Here is a 27,999-nt window from a genome sequence, read left to right as displayed (position 1 = left end):
TCTATTTCCTATTGGTCACCTTCCCTGGCTCCTTCAGCTCTCAGCGCCCAGATCTCTTTGCTGTCCTCACACCAGAACCCATCAGACATGCCTCCAGTACAGGATTTTTGTCCTGGGTCTTCTTCCTCCAGTGGCTCACCCTGCATCTCCTTGGGCTCGTTGCTTGCATGTCATTTGTTCAGTGTGGACTTCCCTCATCACCTCACCCACTCTTTCCATCCTTCTATCCTAGTCCCCTAATATATTGTGAATGTGTGTTGCCTCACTGAACTGTAAACTCTCCATGAAGCAGAGTGTTTTGTTGTGATTGTTTTACCTCGAATCTCCTGTGTGTGCAGTCATGCCTGGCAAATCACTATTTCTTAGATGAATAAATCTACTCCAAGCCCAGTGCAGGTGGTAACTGCCCTGTTTCTCGTCACTCATTTGTGTGCGTGTGTGCATGTGCGTGTGTGTGCATGTGCGTGTGTGTGCATGGGTTCTGTATAGTTTTATCACATGGTATATTCTGGTAACCAGCACTGTAATCAAGACACAGTACTAATCCATCACCACAAGTATGCCTCAATCTACTCTTTATAGCCATATCCTCTCTCCATATCCCAGATATTCTTCTTAAGAAAAATGTAATGTAAGACTATGGAAAGGTAGCTGGGGCCCAGGAGTGTGAGAGGACCTGGCTCCCTGGGGTCCCAAACAGACCAGGCTCAGCTGCTCCTACTGACAAAATCCAAAGGCAGAAACGAGTGGTGGTGACAAAAGAAAGGAGTTTACTTCAGTGAAGCCAACACCCAGAAGGCAATAGACTAGTGTCTCAAAGACCATCTCCAAAGTGCCAGATCGTGGTCTTGAGTGAATCACATGGGGTCTTGTTGGCTCAGAGAAGTTCTTATTGCCCGACGGGTGTGGTTTTGGTTCCATTCAGGGAATGCTTTGTTCCCAGAATCTTTTTCCTAATTTAAGAGAAAGCTGGAAAGAAGAATTTGATCAATTAGAAAGTTTTCATTCCAAATGGAAGTAGCAAAAATCCTCTTTCAGAAACAGATCCATGATGTATTGTGGTTTTCTTATTTGTCTGTTATTGTTTTTCTTTTTTTTTTTAATTTTTATTTATTTATGATAGTCACAGAGAGAGAGAGAGAGGCAGAGACACAGGCAAAGGGAGAAGCAGGCTCCATGCACCCGGAGCCCGATGTGGGATTCGATCCTGGGTCTCCAGGATCTCGCCCTGGGCCAAAGGCAGGCGCCAAACCGCTGCGCCACCCAGGGATCCCTGTTTTTCTTTTTTTGTAATGTCAACAGCAGGACTATTTTACTATGAACCCTTGATGGGTAGGGGAAATCTGGGGACATGCCAGATTTCTCACACCACAAGAAGCATTACAACTGCAGGCATATCTTCCCATGATCTTTGAGGCATTGTTGAGTAAAAAAATTGCAGAAAAGTGAAAAAGTTGCAAAAAAATGTTTTTTTGGAGAGGGAAAAAAATTTAGGTACTTTTATATGAGCATACGAAGCTTTCAATTCAACTTCTCAAACCCAGCTCAAATGTTCAAACTGAAAATCTGGCTCTCCAAACCAGACTTTGAAGGACGCTGACCCATGAGACGTGCCAAGGTTACCATCCATCAACAGGTTACACATTCTACACTCAACAAAGTCAGTCCTCCTGAATTCCTCATTGGAATCTTCAATTCTCCTCATTTACACTTAAACAAAAGATTTATAAGACAAGCAGAGATGTATTATGAATGCCATCCTGTCAGCACCTACTTTTCACCTATATTTACTAGTAGACATGGTGTTCAGAAAAGGAATTCCTGCTATGCTAGCAGGTCATTTGAGGCCCAGGGAACATGCACAGGCCGTCAGTGGCAATGCCATTGTGATAGATTGAAATGGCAACCTTCTCAGGCTGAGGCGAAAAAAGACTTGTGCAATGAGGAACACATGTTCTGGAAACTTCTAGAGGTTTTGGTAGTAACTCCTAGGACTTTATCAGAGCCACGGAGTAAAGGAAATAATAGTTCTTCAGCCATTTCAGCTGCTGAAGTTTATACTACTAGCATAAGATAGAGACAGCCTCTTTGGTGCTTAAAAATAGTATGTTTTGCATTTTTGTCTAATCCTCCTGGAATTGATCTTTAGATATACTGTGTACTAGGGATTGAATTGCTTTTCTTCCATATATGGATACCTGTGATATTGTGATTTATAATAAGGAATATATTTTTGGTCTTTATCCCCATTTCTGGCACCTACCTCATAAAACCCTTAGAATTTCCTGAGAGTGATAAATGCGTCTTTTGTCATGGCAATGAGATGACTTGTAAAGTAGCTAGGAATGGGAGATGGTTACCAAGGGAACCAGCCAGGTGGCTAGTGGGTTACCCTAGGAGGTGAGAGGGGTTTGAGGTTGAGTCAATCACTTATGGCCAATGATTCCATCAGTCATGTCTCTATGATAAAACATCCATAAAACCCCAAAAGGATGGGGCTCAGAGAGTTTCCAGGGTGGTGAGCCAGAACCATGTGCCACTGGGCCCCAAAACAAAAGCTCCTTAGTTGAAGACCTCATTCTGAGTATTTCTTTATCTGGCTGTTGATTCATACCCTTTGATATCCTTTGTAACAAACCAGTAATCTAGCAAGTAAAATGATTTCCTGGTTTCTGTGAACCATTGTAGCAAATTAATTGAAACCAAAGAAGGGGTCATAGTAATCTATGATTTATAGCCAGTTGGTCTGAACAACCTGGATTTGGGATTGCAGTCTGAAGTAGATGGCAGTCTCATGGGGCTCAGCTCATAACCTGTGGAATCTGATGCCATCTCCATGTAGACAGTGTCAGAATGGAGTTGAATTCTAGGATACGCTGCTGGTGTCTGAGAATTGCTTGGTAGTGTAGGGAACGCCGCCCCCCCCCCGCCCCCCCCCCCCCACACATTGGAATTGGAACCAGAATCATTAAACCCAACTCCTTGCACTGCACTGTGCAACCTTTCTCCAAACCTTCCTGTAGTTCTGAGTGTAGACTGATTTTCCACATATGCACAGCTCTGCATCTGTTTATGCAGCACTATTCTGTTATTGTTTTATATTTTGTATCCCTGCACTAATATCATGGTCTTAAATATTATAGGATTATAAAAAGTCTTGCTTCATAGTAGGGAAACTCTTCCCAATTCATCCTTTCTCTAGAGAGTTTAATTTTTCTTGTACTTTACAGGCCTGTACATTTTTATTTTATTTTAAATTTTATTTATTTATTTGAGAGAGAGAGACAGAGAAAGAGTGCACAAGCCAGAGGAGCAGCAGAGGTAGAGGCAGAAGCAGGCTCCCCGCTGAGCAGGGAGCCCTGTGTGGGGCTTGATCCCAGGACCCTGAGATCATGACCTGAGCTGAAGGCAGACAGACACTTATCTAACTGAGCCACCCAGGTGCCCCTGGGCCTGTACATTTTTAAAGAAGAAGTTCACTAAGTTCCACATAATAAGAGGCAGGGCATATTTTGGTTGATATTACTTTGACTCTATATACCATGTGGGGAGAAATAACATCTTTCACATCGATTTAGCCAATCCATGAACATGTAATATTTTTCAATTTCATTAGTTCTTTTTAGGTTTTCGTAATTTTCTCTGTGAAGGTCTTGTCCATTTTTGTTAGAGTCAGTTCCTTAAATATGTACTTCAGAGTCTTCAAAGCTATTGTAAGTGCTATCTTAAACATTTTTATTTCATTTTCTGTTACTAATTGGTATGTTGAAATGCAATTGAACTTTTTATGTTGGTCTTGTATTTAGCAAATGCAAAATTCTCTTGTAAATTACAACAGTTTGTCTGTAGATTCTTTTGGGTTTTCTGTATACTGAGGCTGGTTATCTGCTTTTATTTACTTTAAATTTTTTTTAAATATTTTATTTATTTATTCATGAGAGACATAGAGAGAGAGGCAGAGACATAGGCAAAGGGAGAAGCAGGCTCCATGGAAGGAGCCCGATGTGGAACTTGATCCCAGGACTCCAGGATCATGCCCTGAGCTGAAGGCAGATACTCAACTGCTGAGGCACCCAGGTGTGCTATCTTTTTTTTTTTTTTTTAAGATTTTATTTATGTATTCATGACAGAGAGAGAGAGAGAGAGAGAGAGAGGCAGAGACACAGGCAGAGGGAGAAGCAGGCTCCCTTGGGGAGCCCAATCTGGGACTCTATCCCAGGACCCCAGGATCACTCCCTGAGCCAAAGGAAGACTCTCAATCATTGAGCCACCCAGGTGCCTGGTTATCTGCTTTTAATGACAATTTTATTGGTTATTTTTCAACCCTACTTTCTACTTTGTTTTTTAGATTTCCTGTGCTAGCTCAGGCTTCCAGCAGTATATTGAACAGTAAGTAGTGTGTGATGTGGGAATCCTCGTGCTGCTCCTAATTTCAAAAGGAATGTTTTTAGAAGATGTAGGGGGTAGAATGGTGGCCCAAAAAAGATATGTCCAAGTCCTAACATGCCTACCTGTGAAATGTACTTACTTAGAAATAAAGTCTTTGCACATATAATTAAAGCTTTCAACAGAGATCATCCTGGTTTTAGGGTGGGCCCTAAGTCTAATGACTAGTGTCTTTATAAGAGACAGAGAAGACAATACAGAGACACACAGAGGGGAAAATCACTGTGAAGACCCAGGAAGAGATTGGAGTGATGTGTCTAAGAGCTAAGAAGCACCAAGAATTGCTAGACGCCACCAGAAGCTAGAAGAGAGGCATGAAAGGAGGAGCTTCTGAAAGGAGCCAATGCTGCCTACACCTTAATTTCAGACTTCTGGCCTCCAGGTCCCTGAGAGAATAAATTTTTACTGTTTTAAGTCACCAAGTTGTAATAATTTGCTGAGGCAGCTCTGGAAACTTACACAGAAGGCAACTTACACATAGGAAACTGGCTCAGTGATGGGGGGTGTTGGTAGGGGAAGGATTTCTTAAACAAGTTACAAAAAGCACTAACTAGCCATAAAAGGAAATATTGATGGGGCACCTGGGTGGCTCTGTAGGTCAAGCATCTGCCTTCCGCTCAAGTTATGATCTCAGGGTCCTGGGATAGAGTCCCGCATTGGGTGTCCTGCTCAGCAGGGAGTCTGCTTCTCCCTCTGCCCCTTCTCCCTGCTCCTGTGCTACCATCTTTTGGGGCAGTAGGAGTGGCAGTGGCCAGGCAGCCAGGCTTTGAGAAGACTCTCTGTGTGCTGACCCTGCTACCCACATGCCCAACACGAAGGTCAGCTCCACGCAGGACTGGGGGAGGTTGTTGGCCAAACCTGTTCCTGCAAAAGTAGAAATAAAGCCAAAATAGGCAGCAGAAAAGGATAAATCTCCAGACAAAAAAAGTGCAAACCAAAGGGAAAAGGAGAACAAAGGGAAACCAGGCTGAAGTGGCTAACCAAGAAATAAAACCTGGAGAAAATGGAGAAACTAGAATGAAGAGAGTTCAGCTTCTGATGAAGCAAGAGAAAGAAGCCAAGTCTAATTAACATCATGCCTTAGCAGTGGTCCTTGTCTTCTTTCTTGTACAATCCAGAGTATTTTTATCAACTGTTTTGTAAATGCAATTTTTTTTCTAGTAGCTCTAGAAACAATAGAAGAATTCCAACTCATCCCATTTCTTAAGTGTAAATACTTTTCTTTCTTTTAAGAAGTGAAATTATTTGCTGGTTTATGTTTTTGCTGCAACCAGAAAATAGTGGGATAGTGAATATGAGAGGCTTTGATTGTCTTGGGTGTTAGCTCAGCATTCCATAAATGGGGTAGTTTTTATATCCTATAATACAAAGCATATAAATGGCAATTGAGAATCAGTCGTGCATTTAATAGTCAGGCATTTAATGCTGTTAATAAAACAGCATATCAACATTGGAAGATATTAGTGCTTGATATACTACTAAGGAAAATTTGCCTCCAAATTTTAAGCTGGAAAGTCACTGGAGTCACTTTTTAAAAAGAATCACAACTACATGATTTTTTAATAAAATTTTTGGTATGTACGTTAAGAATTGTGTGCAAATCGAAATGTCTGTACCGATCCTCAGAACAACCCATAAAAAATTATGAAAGAAAGGGCAGCTCTGGTAGCTCAGCGGCTTAGTGCCCAGGGTATGATCCTGGGGACTCTGGATCGAGTCCCACGTCAGGCTCCCTGCATGGAGCCTGCTTCTCCCTCTGCCTGTGTCTCTGCCTCTCTGTGTGTTTCTCATGAATAAATAAATAAAATTTTTAAAAAAGATAAAAAAATTTATGAAAGAAAGAAATCATCATCTTTTGAACATTAAAAGACATTGCAATAAGAATCTAAGACATTGCAATAAGAATTGAAGAAGGTATGTGGCGGGTTCAATCAACAAAGTACTAGTTCTAAAATATAATTCTATGAATCTACCAGGAAGTCAAACAACTTAGTAGAGAAATGAAGTAAAGACAGTAAATAAAGGGCAGCCCTGGTGGCTCAGCGGTTTAGCACCTGCCTTAGGCCCAGGGCGTGATCCTGGAGACCTGGGATTGAGTCCCACGTAGGGCTCCCTGCATGGAGCCTGCTTCTGCCTCTGCCTGTGTCTTTGCCTCTCTCTCTTTGTGTGTCTCTCATGAATAAATAAAATCTTTAAAAAAAAGACAGTAAATAAACAAATAAAAATTGTATAAGAAATGCAACACAAAGGTTTGTCACCATATGAAAAGATGATCAGCCTCATTAGTAACTAGAGACATGAGAATTTAAAACATAATATTATCATTTTACCCTAGATTAGCAAAACAATTTTCAAAGTCTGATAATTTCAAGTGTTAGCAAGGAGGTAAAGCAACTGGAAATCCTTGACTCTGCTGGGAATGTAAATTGGGACAATCAAATTGGAACGTTGTTTGACATCATCTAGTAAAATTGCAGACGTACATACTCTATAAACCAGTAATGTTATTCCTAAGCAAATGGAGCCAGGAAACATGAGTAAGAATGCTCATAGTAGCTTTCATTGGAATTGCCAAAAAATAAGAACAACCCAAATGTCCAGCTATAACAGAATGTATAAAAGGGCGATCCTATTCATACAATGAAATCCTGTCTACATGTATAAGTGAATGTGATGTAGGAATGAGTTCAGGGCAGATGGGGCTAGGCAGAGAAAGCTAAGGGAATTGCCCAAAGTCAGGCTCCTACCCATCCCAGGAAAACAGCAATAAGACAGTAAAAACAGAAAAAAAATAATAAACCTGGCTCCCTAGCTCCAAAATGTTAGGGAGTATCTCCTTTTGATGGTTACTAATCACATAAACACACCAGGCCACAAAGAAATAAGTCATTAAGGTGTTATCAATGGTCTCTGCTCAAACCAAGGCTGCACAAGAATCTCAAGGCTGTAGGCTCCCTGGCTAGGCTTTAATAAAAGTCTGCCCTAAAAGACCCCAGTGGCAACGCTGTTGGGACCCCTCTCACTTCTGAGAGCTTTCTCTGTATCTCTGCTTAAACTTCTATCGCTTTGCTCACTCTCTGTGGTCTGAGAAATTCATTCTTTGACTCTGTGAGACAAGAATCTAGCTCTCCTCTATCAAATGGACTGTCACTATATACATCAACAGGCAAGTAACAGCAAAAATATGTTCAGTGTGATTCCATTTATATCAATTTAAAAATAGGCAAAATTCAACTACATTGCTTAAGGAAGTATATGTAGGTGGTAACACTGTAAATTAGTGCAAGGGAAAGATGATCCCAACCATCACAACAGTGGTCAAGTGGGAACAGAAGAGCAGGGGATAATAGGGTGAGCAACAGGAGGGCACTTCTAAGGAAACAGTTTTTTCATTTCTCAACCTGTGTTGGTAATATCAAAGTAAAATCAGAGCTAGACGGTAAAGTGGTAAAAAAAAAAAAAAGTTACTCAGGATTATTGCAATAAAGGGGAAAAGAGATCTCAGTATAGAACCAGCTTAATTCCTAATACAGCACAGGCAAGTGGGGATTTACAGCCAAGGGGCAGGGTAGAGGTCAGTGGATAGAAAATTACTGGGAATCATCAGGATTATGGGGGGATGGGGGGGAGGGTGTAGATTCTGGCAAATCTGACCCAACAGGGTTCTTGCTGAGACTATGCCAGCATAATCAATCACTTGGGGGATGGTGGAGGACCAGGAACCCCATTAGACAACAAGAGTGATCAGATATGGAGAATGAAGATTCTAAATCAACTTAGCAGAGATTTTGCCCAAACCAGATTTTACGAAGAAATGCAGATAGCCCTTGAAAGTTCAGGAGCTTGACTAAAGCTTCGTCAAGCAAAGTATCTTTGTTAGTAATTACATGGCTGTTTTCTTATAATTATTTGCAAAATGCAGATATATTCTTTTATATTCTTCTGTGTATAGGATACATCCCACAATTTAAAAAATTTGCAATATTTAATCGAAAGCTAGATAGAAGGGAAAATATTGGTTAAAAGAATTTGTAGGGGAGGATCCCTGGGTGGTGCAGCGGTTTGGCGCCTGCCTTTGGCCCAGGGCGCGATCCTGGAGACCCGGGATCGAATCCCACGTCGGGCTCCCGGTGCATGGAGCCTGCTTCTCCCTCTGCCTGTGTCTCTGCCTCTCTCTCTCTCTCTGTGTGTGTGACTATCATAAATAAATAAATAAATAAATAAATAAATAAATAAATACATACATAAATACATAAATACATAAATAAATAAATAGAATTTGTAGGGAGATTCTGGGTGGCTCAGTGGTTGAGCATCTGCCTTTGGCCCAGGGCCTGATCCTGGAGTCCCTGGATCGAGTCCCACATTGGGCTCCCTGCATGGGGCCTGCTTCTCCCTCTGCCTGTATGTCTGCCTCTCTCTGTGTGTCTCTCATGATTAATAAATAAAATCTTAAAAAAAATGATTTGTAGGACATTGTTATGGTTTGTGTTAGGCTTTCTAGCTTCTTTTTAATTCTCTTAACCCCATTTCAAAGTGGTTTTCAGTATTCACATATCTGATATTCGTTGAGCCTTTCTGGTTGCAGGCACCTGCACCCTATTAGATTATATGGAATATCATGGTCTCTACAGTCAAATTGCTTCAGCTTTGGTGATGATGAGATCATTACCACACCTCAGGGTAACTACAGTGATACAAGTATGCAGATGAGCAGATTTAGAAGAGGCGCTTCTGAGATGTGCATTGGAGGGTATCCAAGCCAGAAGAAGAGAGTCCTGGCATTCCAGACGAAGAGAAAGCATAACCTTGTAAGAAACAAGGCGTCGACAGAATGGTAAGGGGCTGGTATTATTGGACCACAGGGTACATATTAGGAAGTGGTGAGAAACTGGATTAAGGTTGCAGGCAGGGGCCGGTCATGAAAGGCCTTGTAAGGTATAGGTGTTAGAATTATGTTTGGCCATGAGACTGAATCTCCAAAGTAATGTGGCATAAAGACCGCAGTTCATTGCTTTGTCATATAAACCATGTGTCCGGGTGGGTGGTGGCTGCTGTGATGCTCCACACCGAGGCCAGACTCCTCTGTGCACCACTCTATAGTCCAAACACGGCCAATAATCAGAACAACATAGGCCTTTAAAATAAAAGTGGTTTTATTATAAAATTTTAAAACTGTGCCTTGAAGGATCGTCATGGGAATACTGTGTAATAAGAAGAAACATGTTTATAATCCAGACAATCACGTAGCAGATTTTATATTGTCCATGGAATTAATATTTTAAAAATATTCTTCTTTTCAGTTAAGAAGAGTCTTCAGAGCACCATTATTTGAAAGGAAGGTATTTTGTATATCAGAGTTCATCTTTGGTCTGCAATTAAGAAGCAAAATATTTAGTGTCATCAAGAAGTCTTACATGAGTCAAGAAAACTTATGTTAACTATTTTCCTCTCAAGATGGGAGGAGGAGGGGTGCCTGGGTGGCTCAGTGGTTGAGTGTCTGCCTTCCGCTCAGGGCATGATCCCAGGGTCCTGGGATCAAGTTCTGCATGAGGCTCCCTGTGGGAAGCCTGCTTCTCCCTCTGCCTGTGTCTCTGCCTCACTCTGTGTCTCTCATGAATAAGTAAATAAAATCTTAAAAAAAAAAAACAATGGGAAGAGGAAAACAGACAAGTTGGTGCTGGAAGCTCATAGGGTCTAGGACTATGCTTGGAATCACCCCTGGGGAAAGTCACGTTGTGTTCTATCAGACTACTGATGGGCAACACAAACATGTGTGTCTGCATTCCTGTAAAGGGCCTTGTGCTGTGAATCACGTCAGTGAAGGGCCAACGCAGACAATGAAGAAGAAATTAACAGAGCCTCTAGGCCACCAGTCAGTGAAGATACTGATTTGGCACTCCTCAAAATCACTTAGATGAAGAGGGGGAAAAAAAAAAAAAAAAAAAGAGGACTGGAGAAAGAAGCTGCCCAGTTTCATCTGGAGGCAAGTGTTATGATACCAAATCACAAATCTTATGAGGGTGTACATTTCAATTCTGGCATTTTGTTTGTAAAGATTTTAAGTAATCTTTACACCTGATGTGGGGCTCGAATTTATGACCCTGAGATCAAGCGTCATGTGCTCTACTGACTGAACCCGCTAGGTGCTCCTGATTCTGGCAATTTTTGTTTGGTCAATGGCTTTAACTCATTTTATGAACTTCCAGCACTGACAGGGGTTAAAATGGATTTAGTACCACTTTTGGTGGGAGGGACGGTTAGTTACTTAGTGGCCAGTCAGTACTCCTCCCCCAAAAATAAAAACAAAATAACCAAAACTCTGATTTGTAGCACCTGTTGTTGTCATGGTGACTCTCCCACCAGGCATATTCCAAGCTACCAGAAATTAACCAGTATGCAAAATTCCTGAATATGTCACAGTCAGTGGCCTTGTATAAACTGGTTCTGTCACACCACTGGGGAGAGTGGCAACTATTTCTTTTATTTTTATTTAAAACTTTATTTATTTATTCATGAGAGGCACAGAGAAGCAGACATAGGCAGAGGGAGAAGCAGGTTCCCTGCGGGGAAGGCCGGTGTCCCCTAACCATGCCTGTTAAAGCTCCTTGTGAGATAGGCATAATAATTGCCAAATCTGCCTTCTTATCTTTGGTCACAATACCACAGTTTTGAGTTTGTCCGTTTAGTGATATGAGGACATTGCTTAGAATACTGTCAAGCTGGGGCTGCCCCGGTGGCTCAGCGGTTTAGCGCCGCCTTCAGCCCAGGGCGTGATACTGGAGACCCGGGATCGAGTCCCACGTCGGGCTCCCTGCATGGAGCCTGCTTCTCCCTCTGCCTGTCTCTCTTTCTCTCCCCTCTCTGTGTATTCTCATGAATAAATAAGTAAAATCTTAAAAAAAAAAAAAAAGAATACTGTTAAGCTTGTATATGTATCTATATATATCTAAGATATATATGTATGGTCTATACTACAATTTTATACAAAAACTAACTGCAATCAAAACAACTCTCCTCTCCTACGTCATGTCTTTACACACAAGCAGGCACACAATCTGATGATGGAGAATGTTTTTTGGTCCTAGCTTCGCTATCCAGCTAGATGATTCTGAACTAAATTCTTCTTCAGGCTCATTTTGTTAACCATAAAATGAAGGCACTTACTGGATGACCCTGAAGGTCCTTTTTAGCCTTACAAGTCTCTATGAATCTGTCTTTTATAAATCAAATCAGTATACGCTGGTATCAACAGAGATGGCCTTTACATGAATAATCTGATGAAATGGATGATCACGGTTATATCTTTTTTTCATCTCTAAATTGAGATAATGAACTTTGTCAAACCAATCTCCCATGATACATGTGAAAATAGTTTTCACATGTAAGCATCTATTTGAATGCCACATAATCTGAATTCTCGTGTTCGAAAAAGGCTCTCCTCCACTTTGCTGGGGGGACTCCGTGTCTTCTCTCTTATCTGCATGTCAGTGCCCTTTCTTGGGCTTGGCCATTGTCCGTGACATCCACCTCTCCGGCAGACTGAACTGCATGAGGGCTCCCAGAGGAGCTCAAATACTTGCTGCCTGGCTGAATGATACAGGAATGAGCGAGGACTTAGAACCGCACTATGTCTTACTGTGAGGTTGGCTAACTCTGGTTACCTTTTTCCTATGGCACGTGCAAGGAAAAAGGTCGTCCTCCGTCTGTGGTTCTACCCTCTTCATGCCCTCTCGGATTTGGGGCTCACTCACTTGCAGACTGGCATATTCCTGTGTAAGCAACAATTCAAAAGTGTTCCGTATGTAATTTGAAGTACATTCACCAAATTAGATGCACTGGAATTTGCTAAAATATGGTCCTTTTTAACTCATATCTAACAAACTGTGATACACACAATTCTTCATGCTCCCTTTAAACACCCAACAACAGAGATTCTGAGAGGTGGCTGCCTTTTGGACACTAGCTGCCTATTGCAAATGGACCTCTCCTTCATTTATACAACTTATTGGGTTTGATTTTGCCACCATCTGCCTTGTAGTGACAATAACTGTGCACAGGATCTCCTCTTGATTAGGAATTTGAGGACAGAGCGTATTCCCAACATGGCTCACAGAGCCTCAGCCACCACCTTTGTTCATAATGCGCTTGCTCTGTGTTAAGCTCTGGGCTGGGTGGTTATGCTCTAGTAGATGCACTAGAATGAAGGAACACAACCCTGTGGATCTTTAGGAATTCAGATGGTAAATCCCCTGATACTTCAGTTTACACACTTCATCCTCTCCAACCCTGCACATCCCCCTGGGAAGGTGAAAAAGGTGGAGGAGTCAGTGCAGACCAGAAACAGACCAACTTTGTTCTGCAACAGAGTCTAAGATTTGGGGCTCAAGACCTGCAATTCTGAGATAAACTACTTATTTACTACTGTATTTTTAAAAAAACAGCCTTTTAAATTATCAGATATACTTTGATTATAATCCCTAAATGCTTAGATCTATGAAAATACTTTTCAAGAGATGTCATGGCTCATATGGGGGTCAGTGTTATAGGTCTGAAGATACCATGCACTGTTTAAACAAAGAATTGGTAAAGCAGCATCAAGATTGTACATACAGAAAACACACATCCACACGCAGTAACTTTGCAGGACCAGAGGCCAATTTCCTAACCATATAGCACAGAGTGCCAACATAAACACTTTTCCCATGATACTGTAGCATTCCCCTCCAGCTGATCTTTGGTTTTGTACTATTTTTATCACTATTTGATGTTGGTCTCTGGTTTTTGCCCACAGAGAAGTATACATACTTCTCTTGTATATATCCTCTTATATTAGTTTAGAAACTATTAAGTGAAATATTATTTGCGGCTAACATGTCCAGTTACAAATTGTATGTCTGTTCTTTTAGAAAATACTGACCTGAAAAAGCTTAAAATAGTAACAGAATATGTCATCGCCCATGAGATTATTTCTTGCAAATTCCTGTCCTGCTTTTGCTATTTTCTTTGCCTGTGGGAACAATGACAACAAAGGCCTTTAATGAAACACATTTTTTTCTCTCCCATGCAGACGTATGCACACTGATCTTCAGAGTCCCCATATAGTAGGACAATGCAGGAAGAGTATCTTTGAGGGGAGTCTTCTGCAGTAAAGGGAACACTTAAGAGGGTATGCTCAAATTAAAGGGAGGTTTTTTAGACTTGCAGGTGTGAGGAATCATACTGGACCTTCTAGAATTAAGCCTTTCTTGCAGAGAGAGGGCACACATTAAATGAAGTAACAATGACTTTGTAAAGTAAATGCAAGACAAAGCTTAATACACTGCCTCGACAATTTTCAGCAATTCGTTTGAAGTTTACTCGATGCAATTCTGCATATTTATCTATAGCAGTTAGTTTTGCTTCCTGCCAGTCTGGCCATCTTAATTTTCATATTGCCTGTAGAGGTAGGCAGTGCTTGGGGCTCTGATCAACCTGACCAAAAGAGAGAGCATACTCAAGGCCAATATTCAGCTTTTTGTTTTGAGTGCAGAGTATATATAGTTAATCCAAGATCTGATGCCTGTGTTCACCCTGAGGACTGATGTGCTACCATGGAGAGATGGCTTCCCATTTACAGGTAAGGGTCTATATCTGTGCATCCTAAATGCTTTTCAGGTACAAAACATTTAAAATGAACCTCTGATATTGAGGGTAGAAAAGACTGACCTTACCTCTTTATCGTGATCTTTTGCCCATTTGAGTTTTTCTAGGAGATCACTCAGGTTGCTTTTAACTGGAATGTAGTGTGTCCAAGGCTGCAGCTCATTGTAAAAGTGTTCATAGTAGATGGAGTCCTGCTTTAGCACAACACTGTCACCGACTAGGAGATATGGCAGGCGATATGCTGCGACAGTGCCATCAATATTTATTTGATACTTGTGCTGCAAGTCAGCAGTAAAACAAAAGCCTCATTAAGTTTCTTTTTCCCACTTTTAATTCTCCTCTTCCCACACTTCTGGCCTCATCATTGTCAGGTACAAACAGGCCAGATGTTGCCCTCTGCCTCTGCCATGGAGTAAATGCTATCATATAACACCTGACCTAGAGCTAACAACTTTTTGCAGTGCTCTCCTAAATTTCACAAAGGGGCCACAAGTCTGACAACGTTAAAGCAGATAATAAAATAATGAGTGCTGTCCTAGGAAAAACAGATTTTTTTTAAAGGATTTTGTTTATTTATTCATGAGAGACACACAGAGAGAGAGGCAGAGACATAGGCAGAGGGAGAAGCAGACTCCTGGCAGGGAGCCCAATGCGGGACTCGATCCCAGGACCCCAGGATCACAACCTGGGTCAAAAGCAGACATTCAACCACTGAGCCACCCAGGTGCCTGGAAAGACAGATTTATTGTGATTCTCTAATCTCTCTACTACTTTCCTGATCACATGTGAGCACCTAAGGATGGCAGCCTATGCCATACTGGTAACTATACCTTTTAAACATCAGATGGCTACACACAAATCTTGAAGAAATTAACAAGCTCTGGGGCAAGAGCACCTATGAATAAAAACATCTGTATATGGGACGTGTAGGTGGCTTAGTTGGTTAAGTGTTTGCCTTCAGCTCAGGTCGTGATCCCGGGGTCCTGAGATGGAGTCCCATATTGGGCTTCCTGCTCAGCAGGGAGTCTGCTTCTCCCTCTCCTGTTGCTGCTCCTGCTGCTTGTGTTCTCTCTCTTTCTTTCACAAATAAATAAAATCTTAAAAAAAAAATATTCGTAGAGCTGTGGTAATCAATTAGTCTTTCACTGTAGCAAATTCAACAGGTAGGAATAAAGCCATGGCATGATAGAACTTCTTCTGATGAGGAATGGCTAATAACAGTTCTCTTTGGTTATACAACCATTTCTTTCAAAAGTCTCCATGAAATGCATATGGAGGAAACACTTGACAATTCAACTTATGGCATTATGTAGTCTAGCTGTTGCCATGTAACCCATCAAATGAAAACCTGGCCATCTGCAGCATGGATAGAGCTTGTTAATCACTTGCCTTTCCACATACAGAGGACAGGTGACTACCTTTTGTCCACCTTTAATTCCATGACATGGGTCTTTAAAAACCATTTAGTGGTTTAGAGAACCGGGCAGTGCCCCACTGCCTAGAAAAAGGGGTTAGAAAATGGATCCCTCCCCAGGAAACATGAGCAATCCACATTTTAGATACAGAAAGTTCTCCTAATCCTCAGACTTCCCAGGCAATCATCTGGATGGGTTTCAAGACATTTCCCCATCAGGAAGTCTGATAAGAGACACCTGGTTTATATCATCTTTGATCTGTTATGATGCTCTGGGGAGAAGTATTTGTAAAATCACATACACGTATTTAATAATAAGAAAGGATTTGGACTTGAAATGCACTTAACTTGAGGGTCATTTGGGGAAAAAATTCTAGCTCTACCCAGACCCCATGCTCCCTTGCTGCATATTTAATGTCAGGTCTGGGTAGTTTGTACAACCCATGTTGCCAAAGCTGTCCCTGGGGCCTCATGCCTTCATGTTCACTAAATTTGGTGCTCACATCTCTCACCCCTATAGTTTATAGGCCTCAGTTTCCCTCCACCAGATGAAGACATTTAGAAAAACAAAAAGGATTAGACACAATTGATGTCATACCTTGAAGAAATCAAAAAATGAAATGTGTTTCACAATAGGACCGTATAGGCTTTCATCGTGTTTAAAGAAGAAGAAGTTTGTGAAGGCAGCATCTATGAGCTCCGGGTGTTTCCTGCTGAGCTTAACCAGCTCCAGTCTCTCTTTGCGGCTGTCTCGCCCTCTCCAGACAGCTGTGGAGTTCTTGCTTTCCCAGGGAGGACCCGTGTTAGCTTGCACAGACATCATATCCAGACTTACTCTGGAAGACAGAAAGTGTGATAGATTTTCCTCCCAAACCATCACAACACAAAGGCTGCTGGGAAAGAACTCAGCAAGGAAAGAAAACCAAGGCTCTGGGTCATCTTAGACCCGTCTCTCACCGGCCCATGGTTTCTAGAACAGAGTCAGTCAGGTCGTAGGTAGGCATCACGATATCCTTGGAATCTGTGGAGCCACACCAGGAAAAGATTGGATGGATTTGTGAGTTGGATTTCTTTTTTTCCAAAGGCCAGTCTCCCAAATTAACAAAAAACTCCACATCTGGCATCTTCACCTGGAAAAAGAAAATGGCTTATTTTCATTTGTTGCAGTGGATAATCCCTTCTATGTATGGATCAAGGTGTTGGGAAAGGCAGCCTCATGCATGCTGCAGTCTTTCCACTCCTGCTTGGCCACATAAGAATGGGTCTCAGGTCTGGGAAGGCTTCCTTACCAAGAGATAGAGCCCTCGAAGTCTGGGCTGTGCTCCCTCCTTGTGAGTGAATGTACTCTTTTTCTGCTTAAGTATTTAGCCAGGTGTCCATGGCCCTTAGGCTGCCCAACTTGCTGTATTTCAGACTCTGCAAGGAGGGGTCAGGGAGCTTCCATCACAGCGGTAAGTGAGATGATTGCAGCCACAGTGCTGAGTGGGTACAGGGGCAGGGCAGAGGGAGCAGATCTGCAGGCCCAGGGGGACCACCACACAGCAAGGGCTGGGTCTCGCTCCCCGTCCTCTGCCGTAAGTGAATGCTACACACCTTGAGGCTAGTGTGCATGCTGTCTTTTCTCAGCAACCTCAAATCCCACCCGGGTTTCTTCCTTGGGTGGGTGGCATTTACCTGCCTTTCCACTTTGGCCGCATTCAGGTTAATATTCTATCCTGCAGTGCAGCCAGACCACCCAGTGAGCAATGAAACACAATAAACATTAGAAATCATACCAAATGAAAAACCAAATTCACAAGCTTCAGGCGATGACAATTACCCCAATTTGAATGGTGGGTAATTTTTCAGAATACTGTCACACACACACACACACACACACACACTAGATTTCCTTGCTGTGACAACCAAATTGGCCAACAGACTGGCTTCACAAAGAGATTAAATGACAAAGGTAATCTCAGTTCTAATGCTGCCAAGAGACTCTAGGATGATCAGAGAGAGAAAGGGAATTACTGGAAAACAGTTACAGCACAAAGCACTAGGACTCTAACCCTAGTTCCTGGTTAATGAGCTAGATGTTCCCATTTAAAAAATATACCACACCCTACCCCCAAGTAATGGGGGGGTGGGGGGAGGCCAGAATCCGAATTCTGGAAGCCCAACACCAAAGCCAGTACTAGTGATTTCCAAGCTAGACCACCTCTACTGACAGGCGGCACAAATGTGTTAAAAGAACCTGTTTTTTTTTTTTTTTTTTTCTTTAGTCAAACCACGGTAAATGTTTGAGATATAAAAATAAGACAGTAGGAACAGTTTTGGTCAGTCTGAGAAGCATCTTGAGAAACTGGAGCCCTGAGGAGCAGTCTTATTTTTCCACGGATTAACACAGATGAGCAAGGAAAACTTGCCAGCATCTTAGTTTAGGTAAAGGAAGTGGAATATAGATGCTTTGTATGTTCAGAATATGTTCAGAATAAACTCACTGTAAATGTTCTGCAAGCTAGAGAAGGTACTGTGATTTTCCATGAGTAATTCAATCAAGACGTCGACACAGATTATCCAATAAATAGCTACTAGGCACCTGGCAACAGTGTGGGTATACTTTTCCCATCAGCCAGTTTACTATGACTGTTAGATACTCCACTAGAACCCTGCTAAAAGCACATTACACCCAGGAACAGGATTTAGCATACAGTAAGCCTTCTTTGGGCTCAAAGTAGGTTTAGTACCAAAACAATTTTATTCTAAGACATTCTCCCTTAAGGTATTGTTCTGGGTTGAATTCTGTCCCCCCCAAAATATAAGCTGAAGTCCCAAACCCCAGTATTTCAGAATGACCTTATTTGGAAGTATGGTTGTTGCAGATATAATTAGTTAAGCTGAGATCATACTGGAGCAGGGTGGGCCCTAATTCAATATGACTAGTGTCCTCACCAGAGGAGAAGGGAGAGACACATGTGGGAAGCCGTGTGATGAGGGGCAGAGTCTGGAGTTATGTGGCTGCAAGCCAAGAAGCACCAAGGATGGCCAGTAGGCCATGAGAGACAGGGAGAGGAAGGAACGGTCCTCCCCTACAGGTCTCAGGGGGGTGGGGGTGGATTTGGGGGTCATGGCCCTACTGACACTTTGCTTCCCCATTTTAGCCTCCAGGACTTTGAGAGAACAAACATTTCTGCCGTTTTATGCCACCAAGTTTGCAGTACTTTGTGACACCAACCCGAAGGAAATTAATACAGGTATCCTATATGACATAAAGCTTCAGAATAGTATTATAATAAAGTTACAGAATAGAACACCACTGATGCTGTGACTACTAAAAATTATATTGTAAAACCTGGGCTGAAACCTAAGAGAAGAGAAATACTTACTTTTCTAGTCAAAGAAAGTAGTATGGCATCCATGAAAATTCGAAAACCTACATGTTCACCATGAGTCTTGATATAGACCTAAAAGAGAATTGAACATTTATTATGTTAACCTAGAAACTTTATTTTCCATCAACCTTACTTCCATTTTGTTTATTATTTTATTTTATTTTATTTTTTTTCTTTTTTTTTTTTCATTTTGTTTATTATTTTAATCTAAAAGTACTGACAGATTTCATTGAGGTAAAGCTTATCACAACGATCCTCAGAATGATTTTTTTAAAAAAGATTTTATTTTTCTGACAGAGCACAAGCACAAGCAGGGGGAACAGTAGAGGGAGAGGGAGAAGCGGACTCCCTGCTGAGCAAGGAGCCAGATGCGGGATGATCCCAGGACCCCAGGATCATGACCTGAACAGAAGGCAGACGCTTAACCGACTGAGCCACTGGGGTGCCCCGACACAGAATGATTTTTAATAAAAATCTGTAGCTTCTTAGAGCCAAATGGTCAAAACAAACAAGCAAAAAATCACTAAGGGAAATAAGCAAACCTTAATCACAAATCATACCTTGTTATCCTTCAAGGTATAATGACATAAGCTTTGTCTTTGTCCAAATCTTTTTGGGATTTCTGCTGCAATCTTTTCTGGATCAACAATAGGGAAATGTGCCAGATCTCTCTGAATCTGAGTAATGTTTTCAGGGCAGTTCATCTCCTGTAACCAGACTGCACTATCTTCCAAAGGGCAGTCACAGTTTTCGTGGTAAACCGGCCCTAATTACACACAAGTAACAAAATATCACAGTAAATATTTCACTCAGCATTCAAAACAGGTAAGAAATTCCATTATATGGCTTTAAAAATACTGTTGTTTTAAAATTAGGTTACAAATCACCTTTTAAAATATATGGAGATTTGGCAACATGTTGACCTTGGAATTTAACTTCTACCTTCAGATTTTTGTAGCTCGCATACATTCTATATCTTACTATGAAGGACCCATCCTTTCGATCTAAAACCTGGACTCCAACTCTGGTGAATTGCTCTTCTGGTGCTGAGATTTTAATCTGGAACACCTTTTCACCTGGAGAAGATGTGAAACTGTCATGGGAAGAACAGCAAGTTACAAAGATTATTTCAAGGCACAAACGCACGACGATTATGCTCTCCAGTCTGTGAGTCTTACTATTTTCCTCCATAGTCTTCCCCTAACATATATATGCCTGCTGCTTCTCTCAAACGCTTGTAGTATCAGAATGTGATGGATCAGAGATTGAAAAAAAGCAGCAGAGGATGACAAACGGCCACAATAACAAACATATTAGGAAATTGCAAGGGAGTATGTAAAGACCACATATTTACATAAACATAGAACCCACTTACGCATTCTATATATAAACATATTCTTTTTAAAAAAATCCTATTGTTTATGAAATAGAACTCAACAACAGAATCTTATTTTTATTTTTTATTAAGGATTTTATTTTATTTTTTATTAAGGATTTTATTCTTAGAGAGCATAAACGGCGGGGGTGGGGTGGGGGGGCAGACAGAGGGAGAGGGAGAAGCAGGCTTACCACTGAGCAGTGAGCCCATATGGGGGCTCAATCCCAGGACCCCGGAATCACAATCTGAGCTGAAGACAGATGTTTAACTGACTGAACTGCTCAGGCACCACAATATATAAAAATATTCTTATTAACCCTTTTATTTCATGCACCTGGAAATTTGTGGTCAAATGGTGCCTCTGAAGATAATGAGCTTTTGAAAAGTCTCTCTCAATGATTCTTTAAGAGATCAGTATTATAAATCATGTTTAGCCATGGGCAAAAGCTAGTAGGTCGTGTATCATCTAAGTGACACTGTATAAAAGTCTTGTTCGGGGATCCCTGGGTGGAACAGCGGTTTGGCGCCTGCCTTTGGCCCAGAGGTGATCCTGGAGACCCAGGATCGAATCCCACGTCGGGCTCCCGGTGCATGGAGCCTGCTCCTCCCTCTGCCTATGTCTCTGCCTGTCTCCTGTCTCTCTCTCTCTCTGTGTGACTATCATAAATAAAAATTAAAAAAAAAGTCTGTTTGTTTGTTTAAGGGAGTGCTCTCTCTCTTAAGATTGTTAAGATGGTATTTAGTTCCCCCAATTGTTATAGCCAAGTGACAAAATTGATAACTTTTTTCCCCCTCTTCTTTGGAAAACTTCTTGAAGATTTTCTTAGAACACCCAAGATTTTTTTTTTTCTTATAAAATATACACAGTCAGCATCCACCAATAAAAAAAGACAATCATTTCAGGAGTACGTGAATCCTAAAACTAAGTTTTGAGTTATCATTTTAACTGTTGGAATTCAGTGGACTTAACTAATGTTTGTTACAAACACGCAGGAGATTCACACTTTGATACTGTCCCTCTCAATTGTAAAGTTTCTAATAGTGCTTCATTTTTGAGTTTCCAAACATGCTTACCTGCAGAGGTCTACCTGAAACAGAGGGCAGCGCCAGAGAAAGATGAACCAACCGAGTTTTTAACAACCGGGTTTAAATTCCTTATAACAGCTTATGCAAAAGGAGGTGGAAATAGTACTTCCAGCTAAGGGGCTTTGTCTCTCCAGTCCTGTGGGAGTCCCTATCCAAACAGCCAGGAGAAGAGCTAATGCGGAATTATTTCTAAAGCTACAGATTAAAATTGATGGCGAAGGGAAAGACTGTTACAACCAGATGTGGATAGCATCCAAATATCCTGGAATTTAAACCGCCGTGGAAAAAAAAAAAAAAGAAAAAAGAAAAAAAGAGTTCTTGGGCGGATAAAACATTAAGGGGGAAACAATGCATTTTAACTGCATTCCAAAAATAGTTAGGGAGCTGTTTCTGGACTTACTTATTTCCTGATGTATCCACCGCCTGAATGTAGAAATAGCGTGCGGGTAGGACGACAGCCGCCTTTAGCCCGGGTCCCCATATTTCGCTCTTCTCCGGACTCAGTGGCCTCTCTCCGCCAGTCTCAGCAAGCGCTGGCGCTGTCCCCAGAAAGAAGCAGTAAAGCAGCAAAATGCTAAACATTTACAAGCCCGACCCGCAAAATGATCCACGGATAAACGGAATGTGAGAGGTGGCCGCAACCAGCCGCGGCTTGGGCAGGGGCGCGTTGGCGGATCCCAGCAGCAAACACGCCTCGGGAGGGGTGGCTCGCGGTGCAGGCGCGCGCGGGTCCCCGCTTTCCCCCCGGAAAATCAGGGGCGCAGCGCTGGCTTGTCCAGCTGAAGGATGCCGGTGGTTTGGCTCAAACCAGCAGGAACCACGCTGCTCCTCTTTTTCGGGACAAAGATGAACTGGTGTTGCTCGTCCAGCTGGAGCATCATTGGGGGCAAATGGGACTCAGGTTCCAGCCGAAGGTGCGGGGCGAGGGGATTGGCCCGCGTGTCTGCGGGGCTGAGTAAGGCCTCCTCCAAGTGGACGGCGCCGCCGCGTCCGTGCTCCAGGGCTCCCTGGGACGTGTAGTTCGCCGCAGGACCAGCGGAAATCCTGCCAGGCTTTACCATCCCTCGCCTATTTATGGACTTTGCGGCCACCGCTTTCAGGGAACAGTCATAGACTAGATGCCCCCCAGAGTGGCGTGCGGGGACACGGCTAGGATCTTTTAAAACAAATCGTCCCCACAGCCTCCGCACGTGCAGAGGGCAGGTATAAAACGATGAAAGGAAGGTGTTGTCCATGATATCTGACAACCGGCCGCCGGGCGCAGCCGTCCAGGGCGCTGTCCCCGCGCGCTCCAATGGGACGAGAGACGCCAGCCCCAGGGTAGCCGGAGGCGCGCCGCGCGCGGGAAGCTGTGATCCGGGTCGCGTGCCCGGTCTGCGGCGGCCGCAGCGACTCGACCCCGCGGGACAGTGCAGAGGTACCCGGGGCTGCGGGCGGGGCGCAGGTGGCGGGGCACCGGGCCGCTCCGCGCGCCGCCTGCGCTGCCTGGAGGCCGGGGGCCGTCCGAGCGGAGGCCGCTGCAGCCGGGCCCGCTCTCCTCCCGGGAGAAAGTGGGCTCAAGAGCTGGGCCGCAAGATGGGGGAAGTGTGCGGGACACCAGGGACCAGTGCTCTCGGGAACAAAGCCTGGTTTGGAGATGCCCGCGTGGGGCCCGGTGGCTCCTGCCGGGCGCCGCTCTCCACGCGCCACGCACGGCAGGGCCTGGCCGGGAGAGAGCGGTGGCCGCCCCGCGGCCGGGGTCCACCAGGAGGGGTGACCCAGAGCTCCTGCTCTCCCTGCACCCCCCCCCCCCCCCCCTCTGGATCCTTGCAGCTGCCCTGGAAAAACAACCCAGATGCGCCGGGTGGCCCCGCCAGCCAAACCCGGCCTGGGTGGAGGCCCAAGCGGGGCTCTTCTGTTTTCTTTTTCTTTCTTTCTTTTTTTTTTTTGCTTTTGCAATTGTCTTGAGCATTGATACCAACGGGTGCCTTCAAAGCTGGCCTCGGATGCCTCCCGCTGGCCCGGGGGCAGCAAGTGCCGGCGTCCCACCCGCCCTGGGCCTCGCGCGCCCGGGCCCTCCCGCAGCCCGCGGCTGCTCGGAGGCGGTCCCTGCACCGGCCACTGCCGGCTCCCTCTGGCGGCCAAGTCTGGCTTCCGGCCCGGGAGGGAGGCGGAGGGAGGCGGAGGGAGGCGGAGGGAGCGGCCTGGAGGCCTCGCTGCGGGGGCCGGGGCCGGGGCAGCCCTCGTGGGCCGGTGGGCGGGCGGCTCCGCGCAGCGAGGACGGCCTGCAGCACTGTCGCCCGGTGGTGGCGGCGCCGCGAGCTGCGCAGAGCAGGGCGCTGGGAGCCCCGCTCGCCTGCCCCGGGCCTGGGCTGGACGCGGCCGCGGCGCGCGGGGGCACCGCGCATCCTGACCCGGCAGGGCGCCCGCAGCGCGCGGGGAGGACGCCGCGGAGAAGCACGGAGACCCGACCCGCCGGGGCTTAGGGGGTCTGGCCCAGCCGTCGGGCGCCTGTTTCACCATTAGTAAGTCACTTCCAGGCTCCTGCGTCTCCGTGGCCTTGGATACGGGATATAGATCGCAATAGTTGTCCTATGGGGGAGGCTTTGCTGAACAGACTTCTTAAGATCTTCGTTCCCTAAGCAAACTGGACATTTAAAAATACGGATTGAAAATATAACCCCAAAAGAAGGTAGCCTAAGCGATGACTGTGGACCTCACCAGTGGAACGTCTATTTTGCAGAACAGTTCGTTCTAGTGATTTTTACAAATCCTTACCCTAGCGGAGCGTTTTATTAAAAAAAAAAAAAAAATTGTGTTCATTCACAGTTAAATAGTACATCTGTTGCTTGTGCCATGATCGCAGGAATTCAACATTAAATTGAGCCGTAGGTCCTGCAGTCATTCTTTGTAAAATCTTAATGGAGCGACGCCTCTCTGGAAATTCAGTTCTCACAGATGAGAACCAGGGAAGATAAAAAGGGGCCTCTCGGCTGAAAATCCAGCTCCTGATTCCCAAGGCCTCTCCTAGTAAATCCTCCGGGAATTAAGCCCCTCAATCCGGGGTTTAAAATAATGCCTGGCATGATGTAGGCACTTACAAGTAACTATTTGTTGAGGAGACTTTCACAAACGCCCATCCCTGGCAAGCCTGTGAACGAGAGGTCCTGAGTGTGTACAGAGTGACCTAGTCTAGTTGGGGAGCAAAGAGTCCCCAGAAAGTGACATCGAAGGATATGTTCACTACAAATGGGGATTAACCAAATACAGGAGGGTGAATAGGAGGAGACCACATCCAGAGAATGGAACATTGGAAGGAGGAAGGGAGAAGAGGATGAGGTGGAGCTAAAGAGATAGATTATGGGGCCAGACAAGGAGTCGGCTTTTTCTAAGAGCAGAACGTTTTAGGAAGGGGAGTTAGACGATCATATATGTGTCCAAGCTTTACTTTCTAATATCTCTGCACAGGCCAGATTAGAAATTTCAACCCTGGGGTGGTGGTGATGCCAGTGCTGAATGAGGATGGAATTGGGAATGGTTTACAAAAATAGCAACGACAGGAGATACAGACACAAGACAAAACGGGGGGAGCTGTAGGCTATTTAGTGGAGGGACAAACTGCTCCTCTGTACCTCAGTATTTCCTGAGGCTATAATTACAACATAATACCATAATTGCTGTCTCTAATCATTCTGTTATCAGTAATAAATTGTGCTCAGTTCACTTGTAGGAAAGCAGGGGACATGATAATAATAACTAGCACCCTTGGCCACATGGGGAGAACAGACATGGATCTGACACCTAATAAGGAAAGAAACTCCAGCAGCATTCGGGTCATGGGATTTGGATAATTTTCATTTTCTGTGTTAATATCTTGGTATTTCGCAATGTTTTCCTGTCCTTTGTTTTACGTCTATGAGAAAAATCTAGAAATAATTACACAGTTTTTCAAATTTCCAAAAACAGCGGTTCAAGTGAGAGTGTTTTCAGACCACTGGTTTTTATTGACAATCAATACAAACTGTGTCCTTACGTTGATGATCTTCACTTTTTCTTTTTGTAGAAATGCAACCAAAGAGATCATTATTGTTCAGTGAGCATTGTTTAAAAGCAGACAACTCCCCCCCCAATAAAAAAGCAGACAAACCCAAACACAAGCAAACAAAACCAGACTGATAAACATTTTGTTAATCAAGTGCTATGTTCTTTAACTTCCAGAAAGCTTGGCCCTACTTTTTGTGCTCAAAAGGCACTAATTTCCTTTTGCCTATGTTTTGTTAAGTGTCTTCCGTAGCTGGGCTCATAGAAGCTGGGCACAATTCCATTAAATCTGAGGAAGGAAGCTCTGGCAAAGTAGAAGCTAAGCTTGAGATGAAGAGATAAGGGTAGTGCCTGCAACATTTCTATCTCCCTCCTCTCCCCACCCCGCCCCTACCCCCAGACTGACTCCAACACCCTTGGGTCACCACCCCTTACTTACCAGGACCCTCTGCTCTCTTTCCTGCCCATCCTACAACCCACCCTTACAATCCCAAGGCCACAAATAATACCTACCACTGCCCACCATGCTGGCTTTTAGAGAAAGGCATGAGGGTAGCAGATCAGTAGGAAATGCTCTGTGAGGTCATCTGGTAAGAACCAAAGAAACAGACTCCTCAGAAAAGCCCAGTTTGGTCTATGCAACTGACCTTCTCTTTGCATCTTCCTGTAACATCACCATGATACCAGAAGATGAGGAAGAAGCAAAAGGCATAAAAGCTTCCTGTCTAGAGATCTGTTATAAGCGTCCCTAGGATTTCATGAAAAAAGTTTCCAAAATGATACCATTAGAGGTTCTATCTTTGGTAGTGAAGTTCCAGCCAAACCAACCTTCCTGCAAGGAACTATACTTTCTGCACCAATTACTAAAAAAAAAAAAAAAAAAATTCGCTACCTGAGGGTTTGAATAGTGGGAAAGCATTCCTGAAAAATAAAGAAAATGGAATCTTTTCTAGATTATGTGGAGTCCTCCTTTTAGTGAGCTCTGTTGCTTTAAATTCCACGAAGGACAGGAATCATCTTTACTATTTTCTCTCCATAGACTTAGAGTGGCCATGGCTCTTGTGGCAATCATTCTTCTGTTATTTCTTATGGCCTTAGAGGTTTTTGGCATTCAGTATTTCTATGATAGGTTTTATGTAATCATTTTTTGTAACTTATGAGAATTATTCTCATTTCCAATATTTTTAAATAAGTGAATAGGCAGAGATATTAACTAGTAAACATCAAACTGGTCACCTGGCGGTGGGTTGCATATCTTGAGTGATTACCGCTGTGGGCATACTCAGCCTGGCACCTGCATCGAATACCTCCTCTACCACCTGTGGTCTAACTCATCAAGAGCTTGCTTTTGTATAAATCTTCAGATTCCTCAAATGCCCTTGGTTGCAATTTGAACTGTTCTCTGTTTTCTTCCCCAAAGGAATTGGTGTAGATTTGAAAAATTGGTTTTTCCTGACTGATTAGAAGTTAGTGACCACGGGATCCCTGGGTGGCGCAGCGGTTTGGTGCCTGCCTTTGGCCCAGGGCACGATCCTGGAGACCGGGATCGAATCCCACGTCGGGCTCCTGGTGCATGGAGCCTGCTTCTTCCTCTGCCTGTGTCTCTGCCTCTCTCTCTCTCTCTCTCTGTGACTATCATAAATAAATAAATAAATAAAAAGAAGTTAGTGACCACTAATTATAATTGATTGTGGTGAGGAATGCACAGCTTTATTGAGATGAAATTCACACACTATACAATTCACCTGTTTAAAATGTTCAATTCAGTAGCTTGTCGCATATTCACAAAATTGTGAGTTCATCAGCTGAGTCATTTATAGAATATTATTATTACACTGAAAAGAAACGCCATCATCCCCAGCCTCCTCCTCCCTCCCAGCCCAAGGTAACCCACTAATCTAACTTCTGTCACTAGAGACTTGCCTATTTTACGTTTCATATAAGTGGAATCATGTGATTATGCTCTTTCATGACTGGCTTCATTCATTTAGCATAATGCTTTCAAGGCTTATCCATGTTGTAGTATGGGTCAGTGCTTCATTTATTTTTATTGCCCCAAAATATTCCTTTGCATGGATATTACTACATTTTATTTATCCATTCAGCAGTTGAGGGGCATTTGGGTTGTTTCTCCTTTTTGGCTATTGTCAGTAATGCTCCTATGAACATTTGTGTGGACGTATGTCTTTATTGCTCTTAGATGTATACCTAGGAGTGAAATTTCTTGATCATATGGTAACTATAAATGTTTGAGGAACTATTTCCCAAAGTGACTGGACCATTTTGCATTGCTATCAGAATGGTATGAGGGTTCCATTTTCTCCACATCCTCAACAATCCTTATTATTATCTATCTTTTTGATTAGAGCCTGCTTGGTATGACATATTTTCTTGTGGTTTTTTATTTGCCTTTCCATGATGACTAATGATGCTGAGCATCTTTTCATGTGTTTATTGACCATTTCTACACTGTCTTTGGAGAAGTGACTCTTCAGATATTTTGCCCGTTTTTTAATTGAATTCCTTTTTTGTTCTTCTAAAGCATTATTGTAAAATAAATTTCTAATAAGACACATGGCCAGTGATTGTGGCTGTAGGTGTATAGTAGTTATAAAATAAATATTTGTTGAATGAAG

The 27,999-nt window shown here is 43.4% G+C and overlaps 2 protein-coding genes across 7 annotated transcripts in view; one reads left to right on the top strand and one right to left on the bottom strand.

Moving 5' to 3' along the window:
• Positions 1-842: 842 nt before the first annotated feature.
• Positions 843-22,237, bottom strand: POGLUT2 (protein O-glucosyltransferase 2). 4 transcript variants are annotated; one of them, XM_072782433.1, is made up of 10 exons: positions 21,744-22,237; positions 19,767-19,972; positions 19,440-19,645; positions 18,874-18,951; positions 16,463-16,635; positions 16,104-16,341; positions 14,160-14,369; positions 13,367-13,456; positions 12,111-12,218; positions 843-953 (listed from the first exon to the last, which is right to left on the bottom strand). In XM_072782433.1, the coding sequence occupies exons 1-10, from the start codon at positions 21,923-21,925 to the stop codon at positions 858-860; spliced, it is 1,587 nt and encodes a 528-aa protein (XP_072638534.1). In that variant the 5' UTR covers positions 21,926-22,237; the 3' UTR covers positions 843-857. The 4 variants fall into 4 exon arrangements, with proteins under 4 accessions (XP_072638534.1, XP_072638537.1, XP_072638535.1 ...); XM_072782436.1 differs by having other exon boundaries at positions 19,767-19,955; positions 21,744-21,882; XM_072782434.1 differs by having other exon boundaries at positions 907-969.
• Positions 22,238-22,364: 127 nt separating this feature from the next.
• BIVM (basic, immunoglobulin-like variable motif containing) overlaps positions 22,365-27,999 on the top strand; it is a 39,694-nt gene continuing 34,059 nt past the window's right edge. For 2 of the 3 annotated variants that reach the window (XM_072782439.1, XM_072782437.1), the window contains exon 1: positions 22,365-22,760. The gene's annotated coding sequence lies outside the window, so the exon portion shown is untranslated. Of the gene's footprint in view, positions 22,761-23,694; positions 23,848-27,999 lie in introns of those variants that run through there. The other variant, XM_072782438.1, reaches the window with a different exon arrangement.

This window comes from Canis lupus, chromosome 17 (assembly GCF_048164855.1).
Source record: "Canis lupus baileyi chromosome 17, mCanLup2.hap1, whole genome shotgun sequence".
Lineage (NCBI taxonomy): Eukaryota > Metazoa > Chordata > Mammalia > Carnivora > Canidae > Canis > Canis lupus.
The sequence above is the reverse complement of the archived record's forward strand: the minus strand, read 5'-3'. Positions and strand labels throughout refer to the sequence as shown.

What these genes read in the sequence shown, in the direction of transcription:
- POGLUT2 (XM_072782433.1), bottom strand. Translation starts at nt 21,925, where the DNA reads ATGTTTAGCATTTTGCTGCTTTACTGCTTCTTTCTGGGGACAGCGCCA. An exon ending in GTTCTAGAAACCATGGGCCG is followed by an intron (nt 16,342 to 16,462) that starts GTGAGAGACGGG and finishes TCTGTCTTCCAG; the next exon opens with AGTAAGTCTGGATATGATGT. An exon ending in ACTATTTTAAGCTTTTTCAG is followed by an intron (nt 12,219 to 13,366) that starts GTCAGTATTTTC and finishes TTGCTTACACAG; the next exon opens with GAATATGCCAGTCTGCAAGT.